The 10,000-nt window shown below is 39.6% G+C and overlaps 2 protein-coding genes across 3 annotated transcripts in view; one reads left to right on the top strand and one right to left on the bottom strand.

Annotated features, from left to right (window-relative positions):
- Positions 1–3,285: 3,285 nt before the first annotated feature.
- Positions 3,286–4,083, bottom strand: LOC138046568 (uncharacterized). Its single transcript, XM_068893178.1, has one exon. The coding sequence runs from the start codon at positions 4,081–4,083 to the stop codon at positions 3,286–3,288; it is 798 nt and encodes a 265-aa protein (XP_068749279.1).
- A 4,886-nt stretch (positions 4,084–8,969) lies between these two features.
- The window catches only part of LOC138045964 (ataxin-2-like protein), a 48,797-nt gene continuing 47,766 nt past the window's right edge, over positions 8,970–10,000 (top strand). Inside the window, exon 1 of one of the 2 annotated variants that reach the window (XM_068892606.1) lies at positions 8,970–9,215. In XM_068892606.1, the coding sequence (XP_068748707.1) occupies positions 9,166–9,215 (50 nt within the window). In that variant the 5' untranslated portion in view covers positions 8,970–9,165. The remainder of the gene's footprint in view (positions 9,216–10,000) is intronic. The other variant, XM_068892605.1, reaches the window with a different exon arrangement.

The following is a 10,000-nucleotide window of genomic DNA, read 5'->3' as shown; positions in this document are numbered from 1 at the left end:
TTCGAGGGTGATAAATCTAGACTCGTTTCTAAGATTACAAAGTAAGGTACTTCAACTAAATAAACCGCGTTCATATTCAAAGTAGAACTGGGGCATAATTAAAGCCTTCTTACGTCCCTAATATAAACGCGGCCGAGTATTGATTATGATACCAAAAGGTTTTCTTAGTTCGGTCTCAGTTCAGTTGTTTTCACGAACAAGCGCTTGTGACACGAAGAGACGCAGACTCGAGAGAACGTCGCTATTCTTTGTAAAGAGCATGAAACGAATGACCCAATCTTTCAACTTGATTCGGTTAATTTGATTCACGTTACAGATCTTGTAAGCAGATTATCGCTAATCCAGGATTGAACAAAAAAGATAGGTTTCAATTTCTTGGCCTAAAAACACCTTTAGAGTACTTGAGGAATCAGTCAAACTGAAAAGGCAAGCTAGCAGTAGAACGATTTAAAATAACATTACTCCAGTCTCAGGCTTATACAGACGAGTACAAGTGCCTTACTTTATATCTGAGACTGCAATTAAGCCAAATTACGGTAGACTGTAGGGGTAAGAGCACTCGACCCCCACCAATGTGGTCCGGCTCCAACTTCCAGATTTGACGTCACATGTGGGTTGAGTTTGTTGGTTTTCTACTTTGCACCGAGAGGTTTTTCTCCGGGTGCTACTCCGGTCTTTCTCTCTCCTCAAAAACCAACGATTGATTTGATTTCTGCACAGAGTCCTCATTAGTGCCCAAGCGCTAAATACAGTTGACACCAGGGCTCCTAGCAACCTCGTTTCCAGGGTCTCTTTGTCGATGATCAATAACAATGGAGACCCTGGGAACGAGGTTGGGCTCTTCGTTGACACTTGAATAAAGTTCATTTCACGTTATTATTATTAGAGCTTTGTTAACTTTAATTTAATTGACAAATTAACAAAAACATGACACTCCTGAATTTTACAGAGGCAACTGCCGAAACATGTCTGTAAAACTCAGGAGTGTCGTGTTTTTCTTTAAATTAATGTCATCACTGCTTTTATCCAGACCAATTGACAAAATGTACTTGATTGTTTCAGAAAACCTGAATTGAATTTTTTTTGATTCAGGAACTTTTGAGATGATGAATAGTCCAAACTATTCTTGAGATTCTTCAATGTGATTTGAAAGTGGTGCATCAGGTGTTTACTTTTGATCCCACGTAGGCCGCAGTCAAGTCAACTTAATTGAGACTTAAACACTTGGCGCCTAATTCGCCTAATCGTGTTTTGAACTGCTCAAGTACACATTCGAGGGTGATAAAGCTAGACTCCTTTCTAAGATTACGTGAAAGTAAGGTACTTCAACTAAAAACAATTGTAAAGTAAACCGCTTTCGTATTCAAAGTAGAACTCGGCATAATTAAAGCCTTCTTACTTCCCTAATATAAACCCGGTCGAGTGTTGATTAAGATACCACAGAGTTTACTTAGTTCCGTCTCAGTTCAGTTGTTTTCACGAACAAGCGCTTGTGACACGAAGAGGCGCAGACTCGAGAGAACGTCGCTATTCTATGTAAAGAGCACAATCTTTCAACTTGATTCGGTTAATTTGATTCACGTTACAGATCTTGTAAGCAGATTATCGCTAATCCAGGATTAAACAAAAATGTAGGTTTCAATTTCTTGATCTAAAAATGCCTTTAAAGTACTTTTGTTCGTAAGGTAAAGAGGAATCAATCAAACTGAAAAGGCAAGCTAGCTGTTTGAGAAATCGCACCATATAGATAATTTTGCATCTGCCTCAACAGACTTAGAACAATAATTAAAATAAGTTTACACCAGTCTCTGGCTTATACAGACGAGTGCAAGTTCCTTATTAATATCTGAGACTGCAATTAAATCAAATTACGGCAGACTGCAGGGGTGAGAGCACTTGACTCCCACCAATGTGGTCCGACTCCGACTTCCACATGGATTTGGCGTCATATGTGGGTTGAGTTTGTCGAGAGGTTTTTTTCCGGGTACTGCTCCGGTATTCCCCTCTCCTCAAAAACCAACGATTGATTTGATTTCTGCACAGGGTCCCCATTAGTTTTGGAGCAAGCAACCGTGGACAATTTTCCTGTCGGTGTACGTTGGATCAGTGGCTTGATCTGATCGGCGTTATTTCAAGTTGAGAAACTAAATATTTTAAGCAAGAGCCGATACAACGTAGATTTGATTTTAGTGATGTACATCACTAAAATCCAATCTACGTTGTATCGGCTCTTGCTTAAAATATTTAGTTCCCCATTAGTGCCCAGCGCTAAATACAGTTGACACTGGGGCTCGTGGCAACCTCGTTCCCAGGGTCTCTTTGTCGATGATCAACGACAATGGAGACCCTGGGAACGAGGTTGGACTCCTGGTTGACACTTGGATAAAGTTCATTTCATATTATTATATTATATTATTATTATTATTATTATTATTATTATTATTATTATATTATTATTATTATATTATATATAGAGATCTCAGCCCCAAGCAAATCTACAGGATTCACGAAAATGAAAAGAAGCGAAATACAACTCTCGCGTCACAGAAATAGAGCAAGGCACATTCACGCCACTGGTATTCACAACGACGGGAGGGATGGCTGACGAATGCCTGAGGTACCACTCAGGATTAGCTGAGCTATTATCTGCAAAAAAGCTAGAGAGCTACGCCACAACAATTTCATGGGTCAGGGCGAAAGTGTCCTTTGCAATTTTGCGGAGCGCACTCCTATGCCTAAGGGGATCGAGAACCCCGAGAAGGAGGAACTTAGACGTTAAAAATAGTGATCTAGAAATAGAGAAGGGTCAAGCAGGATTTCCCTAGACCTGACAGTTATAGATATCTTACTAGTGGATGTACATAGAAATTTTCCTTTTTTTAGTCTACAAACAGTTGTTTACATTTCCTTTGCTGAAAACCATCAGACCACGAAGAAGTCTTTTTTTTTTTAAACTATAGTAAACTATATTATTATTATCATCATCATCATCATTATTATTATTATTATCATCATCATCATTATTATTTATTCATTTATTTATTTATTTATTTATTTATTTTGTTTTATTTTTACAACTATCGCAGCAATGTTCTGCGAGGGGTTTTGGTACAAGCAGCAACAACCCGCCTCAGCATTCCACAACTCTTCTTAGGATCCTTGCTAATCCTAATAAAACGGTCTTCTGCATCGTATGAGTCTTTAGCCCAACGTGGATATCTGCCAAATGCTTTTCCAGCTTGGCCATGAAGCTCCCCAATGCCCCTAAGACAATCACAACTTTCTTCAAGTGCCAGAGGGGTTTGTTAATTCGTTCTCCTTCAGAGCGATTCTGCAATCACCAGGGCACGCTACCTTAATGATATGGCATATCTTGTTGGTCTTCTCAATGTCGGGTCTGTTGTGTGGCACTTTCTTGTCTGTCCGGATAGTGAAATCCCACAGAATCTTTACATTGGTGTTTTCCACCATTGGTTCAGGGGAGTGCTCATACCACTTATCTTCACAGTTAACTCCATAGTGCTTGCAAAGGTCGCAATGGATACCTTTAGCCACGTTGTCATGGCGGCGCTTGCATTCCGGCTGGGCTAGCTTTGGACATTCACTTAATATGTGATTTACGGTCTCATCATTTTTTTTGCATAATCTGCAGAAAGGATCCTTCTGGGTCTTGTCTATCTTAGCCTTGATAGCATTTTTCGGAGCGACTGGCCCTGTGCAGCCATAATAAGTCCCTAGCTCAGTACCTTTCTTCAGGTGACACTTCTCCAGCCAACCCCAACGCTTGTCACTTGCTACTCCTTCCATCTCTCCAAAGAATTGTCCGTGTAACTGTTTCTCTTTTACCTCGTTCATCCGTTCTTCGTATCTTCTCTTCCTGAAATCTTTGCTAGTTTCCTGAGCGCTCTTGGAATCTCTCCGGGCTGCCGTGAGCAGCATCTCATTGCTTTGTGCAATGCAACTGGAGAGCCCAATTACAGCTTGATCTACACAGTCCTCCACCGAGATTAGCCCTCGTCCAACGTTTGTTCTAGGTATATATAATCTTGGCACACTATCTCGGGAGTGAAGGGCACCATACATGGATAGATGCTCCCTGGTTCTTCTATCTAGCACTCTTAGCTCGACTCTGGTCCAATTGATGAAGCTCGCTTAATAACGTAACACAGCTTTCTCCTTATTCTAGACTCTTAATTTCTCTGCCATCCGGCAGCTTGATTCCATCTGTCGTTACAATTTTCCCTTTTCTGACCACCAGCTTGGCGCATTTCTTAACGCCAAAATCCATCTCAATATCCGCACTAAAAATACGTACAATGTGCACCAAGGACTCTAACCCCTTCTCTGACCTGGCAAATAATTTCAGGTCACCCATGTAGAGGAGGTGGTTTACATTTACACCGTTCAGATTGTATCCGTACTTGGCTTTCTGCAATACTCGTGTCAGTGGGATCAGGGCAATCTCAAATAGAAAGGGGGACAGTGCATCTCCTTGAAAGATGCCCTTGTTGATGTCTACTTCCCCTATTTGAGTTGACCCAAAGTACAAATCTTCCATACTATTAGAGATTAGTCTCTTTATATTTGGTGCAATGCCAAACAGATCCAGGCATTCCTTTATCCAAGAGTGTGGTAGCATGTCATATGCTTTTCGGTAATCTATCCATGCCATATACAGGTTATTATATATTTTCCTGCTCGAGCATTGCGCATGATCATTTTATCTATGAATAGGAGGTCGTGCGCGCCTCGGGACTGTTTTCCAGCTCCCTTCCGGTTCTTCCGGCAATACGGCTCGTTTTCTTGCAAGAACTAATACATATATTCCGATATCATCCCTGTCAAGAGCTTCCACATCAAGGGTAGGGATGTAATTGGTCTGAACTTACTGGCACCATTGCCTAACTAAGGTCGGGTCTTTGAGAGACAGTAAAGTTCTTCCCTTCGTTAGTCATCCATTGGGAGACTTCACCTTCCACCAAGCACGCACTTAATTGATCGACAAGCCTTGCGTGCATGCTAGTTACGTTTTTCAGCCAAAATCCTTGGACTAAGTCAGGTCCAGGGGCTTTCCAATTCGGCATCTTCTTGAGGATGACTCTAAGCTTGTCTATATCTATTGTTAGATCTTCTTGGCTGGGTGTATTAATAATAATAATAATAATTTATTTACTTATAACGCGCAAGTATCAATTTACATTTTCACCTGCGCGGAACTACATCCATGACAAACCTAATTACAATTTTATAATATAACTAGTAACTAATGATAACTAATAACTAATTACTCATAACAATTAAAATTATATGAATAGCATAAAAAATAAAAAAATGGCCTTAATATCTAAAGAAGAATTGTATACGTCGTGTAAGCAATTAAAATATTTAAGGAAATGCTTCTCTAAAAAGATACGTCTTGAGTGCTTTCTTAAAAGATGGTAAAAATAATGAACTTCTAATATTAAATGGTAGGTTATTCCATAGTTTTGGAGCGGCGACTTGAAATGCGCGGTCTCAAAGAGTAGTATATGTTTTCAATTTTTCTATTTCTAATAGTAAATTGTCACTATTTGACCTAAGGTTGTATTTTCCAGGCTTCTTAAATTTAATTAACTCTTTGATATAATTAGGGGCATGCCCATGAACAGCCTTATACGTAATTAAAAGAATCTTAAATAATATGCGTTCACGAATAGGCAGCCAATGAAGTTTAAACAGTAAAGGTGTTATGTGACAATATTTAGCGGCATTATATACAAGCCTAGCTGCGGCATTCTGTACTCTTTGAATTTTTTGGATTTGATAATCAGGTAAACCTAAATATAGACTATTGCAGTAGTCAATTCTACTGTAAATTAATGTATGGATAAGAACTTCCACCGATTCTTGTGATAAATATTTTCGTATTCTACGAAGATTATACAAATGATAAAATGCAATTCTACAAGTCTTATTGATATGTGTGTTCATTGTTAAGGATGGGTCTAGCCACACCCCCAAGTTCTTGACTTCTTTGCAAGGCTTTATCAAGTCGTTACCGACACAATGTGGACAAATTTATTTTCTGAAGTTGTTGCTTCGTGCCAATTAGTAGCAGCTCCGTCTTGTCAGTGTTAAGTTGTAGTTTGGACTCCTTCATCCATTTCTGTATATCTTTAATGCATCCTTCCATAGCCGCTATGGCCTCAACCTCTCCACAATTGTCCTTGGGACTAAAAGATACATAAAGTTGAGTATCATCAGCATAGCACATAACAGATGGTAGGTGGGGTTTAATGATATCAGATAACTCTCCAGTGTAAATTGTAAATTGTAAATAGCAGAGGACCTCACTTCTCATATCCTTCAGCAATTCAGCGTCCTTCTTGTGCTCACTAGTGTCACTCCAGATCCCACTCCAGAAATCTTTGCACTCCTGAGGGTTGGGGGGAGTTTGCTTATCGGTTCTTTCCTACTCTGCTCAAGTCTCGTCTTAATGCTTTCACCTGATTCTCAAGCCTTCTCTTCCACATCGGTTCTTTCTTCTCACGCTCCGTAGCGATCTTAACTCCAAGTCTCTCCGTTACTACCAATGATGATGATGATGATTTATTATCCAACTGTATTAGTTATTGCTCGAAACGAGTACAAAATATTCCACGTTATTGTACTGTTAGTCACTGTACACTTGGTTATTGTACAGTAGAGAACCGCTTTGACTAGTTTAGGTGCTGACATTTGCACCGCGCTATGTCAAATGTTCTCGGTTGTTAACAATTGCTATAAATTTAGTACGAAAAAGTTGGATAATAAATAACTTTGAGTGGAGAATCGCTGAGTATTTCTACTGGTTGTTTGTATTTTGACTCGTCCCAGCGGGCTTGTCAAAATACAGCACAACTCGTAAAAATTAGGGCCCCCAGGGGAGCTCTTGTTTCCTTGTTCCCGAAAATTTGCTCGTGTTCCCTTGTACCTGAAATTACTTTCAAACTAGTTCTCATCTTTTTGATCCCTAAAATGGGTTATGTTCCTCGTTTCCCTAGGATATTTTATCCCTGTTTCCCTGTTCCCCGGTTCAAATTAGCTATGTTCCCTTGTTCCCGAAAACCCCTGGGAGACCATCAGTACCACTGAGCGATACTACCCACCAAAACATCTCATAAGATATATGAACGTTCATATGAGAGAATGGTCAACTCTTTCTAAGTGGACAGCGTTAAAGGTCGGAAACCGGTCGGATTTCCCTAGTTCCTTTGTCACTGAACTCTCTTTAAACCGGACATCTCTCTTTGTCAGTCAGAGGAAACTGCTTTCAGCAATTTCTGGTCGACGAATGCCCCTTAAATTAAAAAGTATTCCCCTTTCCCTACAAAGAACTGAAATCTCAACTCGGTCTTGAATAAATCCTCAGTCTTACAACAGCATGGGGCCCAGTTCTCGGCTATAAAAAACGTAAACTTGTATTTCTGACCTTGGAATAGCCGTAAGGACTTCAAATTTCAAGCATTCAGTTTACATATGTAAAGCTATCGTCCGCTCAACGCTGTTTTCTCTCGAGTAATAACGAAAATGGATGCTTCGTTAGTGGGCCCAGTTATCGGCCACAAAAGAGTGCGCTCGATTCCTCGGAATAAACAACGTTTTATCACCAATTTTTGTTGTTAAGTCACTAATAAGGCTTTTGTTTGATATTTCGACCACAAAGTATCCTTGACGAGCTTTGTATCGTGTTAGAAAAGGACGTTTTTGGCACACCTAGGTTTTCTCTTAACTGCTCCATGGTAAGCGAGACTAAAAAAGAGATGGGTATTTCAAAACGGGGTCCGGTAAGTCAGAACTCATAGTTTTAATTCATATCTACTGTCAGAACATGCCACCCCATTACAGATGACTTGACAAGAAAACTCTATACAAAACTATGAGCGCTGTTTAGTGTTGTCGACGGCGAGCAGGGTGGCCGAGAATAGGCAAATACGCAAAAGCCTAAGTACTAAGGAAATATTGAGGAGTGAATTTAGGTTAAAGAATAAAATAGGCCAGGAAAAGTTTATATTTAACAGAAAGCTTTATCACTTTATGCCAAGAATTGGCTCATTTGGGCCTCCTATACGGATAAAAATATAAACTTGAATTAGACCATGTAATTCGAGTAGCCGTAAACAAACATGTTTTCGGGGAAACCAAATTCACCTACCTTCGTGTCACCTCGACTTGCTCACAGTATTTTGTAGCTGTAAACTAAAAATTCGCAGGACGAAAGACAAGGAATCAAGTTACCTTTGGAAGCAATTGCTTTTTATTCAGATTCATTTTTGGTGCAAAAAATAAACGTTGAACAAAAAGTGGCCGAGAACTGGGCCCCTTACTGTACTTTAGGCTTTGCCAACAAATACGATGGAATGTATCTGCTTTCATTTCTAACGAAAACACTTCTGCAAGATCCATATGAGGTCCTTCGAAGTCACTCACTAGGAGAGGGTAGGGTCTATTGATCCTTCTTACTTTTAATGGTACCAAGTGCATGCTGGGACGGCATGGTAACCCATGCATTTCTTCGAGCAGGTAATGAGAATTTCTGTTCATAATCATACTTCGAGAAAAAAATGACTTCCTTCCCCAGTTATCCCATTCGTTCTTGGATCATTGTTCATTGCAAGTTTTTGAAAAGAGTATGAACAAAATTGTCTCACATTTTAAGGTTTTAAAAACATTCCCAGTCAATTTTCGTGAACTGACTTTCCTTCGACGGAAGTGTATTATTTTTACTATAGTTTCATTAGCTCCGTCCGAGTTCAAAAATATTCTTCTGGCTTGATTTAGTACCATCCAGCGGTATAGATTGCATAATTTTGTCATATTGATTTCCTTACCCGAAATGCCTGCCAGGGAAGCAAAATTGATCGTTTGTTTTTGGTGTTGGCAGTTGGTTTATTGATTAATGTGCAATTTCTCTCCAGTTTAACAGGATCAAGTGAAGCGCGGGAGCCTCTGGTACGAAGGATTTTATGAAAGGGAAGGAAATAGAAGCGGTCGGCGCTAAATGACTGCTTAAAAACCTTTTCAATCGTAAATGTCCGATTCAGAGCATTAGATTTCCCTTCCGCAGTTTGAAATCGTCAACGCTCTACGCGTTTCTAGGCGATTATGGGGCAGTGAGACTCATGGAATACCAAACAACCCTCGACCATGAGTTATCCGAAACATCGCAACAGCAAAAGTACTCGTGGAGGAAACAGGTAGTTATACTTGAGTTTGTCTTGAAGTTGGAGAAACTTTCGCACATTATTTTGCTGTGTTTGAAATCTACATGTTCGAAAGTTAGCATCCCTTGAATTGTGGAAATGGAAAAGTTTCTAGTATGTTCATAACGGGAAATTATTGTCTGCGATGTTAGTGTTTTTATGAAAAAGCTAGACCGGCAAAACCGCAGTCCACTAGAGACGAAGTTTACCAAGCCTTCGAAAATTGCTAGTGCGTGTAATGTAACAATGGAGCAAGGAAAGAAAATAAATAATAAGTTTCGATGGAAACGACGAGACTAAAAACAAATTTAATTTAGCCTCTTCGGATTTTTTCTTTTCCACGTTGGACATTTGGTAAACGATTTATCGATCGATCGATTAGCACATGGAACGATCAATCTGGGCAACTTCTATCCGGTCAAAATTTGTGTTTTAGCTTTGAATTCTTTCGTTCGCCTGCTACATGACTTCATTAATCTTCATATGTAAGAGCTTTTCCCAGACATTCAGGGAAAGTAGAGTGGACTGAGATCACGTTGATTTTAGAACATCATTTCGATTTCATTCTCCGGGTAGATCTTTACCGATCGTCTGTTTCCGGTCCTTTAAATTTGAAACAAATATCCCAGTTTATTGTTTTGGTTTCTTTTGACTTTCTAAAAGCCATTAATTGCATGTTGGTGCCTTGTGGAAATTCTTACAAAACCCGGTAAATTCGTGATGCCTGTAATTGCATTTGATTAAAATGTGTGTTATGTCATTACTGTTTATACCTGAAT

The sequence above is a fragment of the Montipora capricornis genome, chromosome 4, assembly GCF_036669925.1.
Source record: "Montipora capricornis isolate CH-2021 chromosome 4, ASM3666992v2, whole genome shotgun sequence".
Classification (NCBI taxonomy): domain Eukaryota; kingdom Metazoa; phylum Cnidaria; class Anthozoa; order Scleractinia; family Acroporidae; genus Montipora; species Montipora capricornis.
This window is presented reverse-complemented; position numbering and strand designations above follow the sequence as displayed.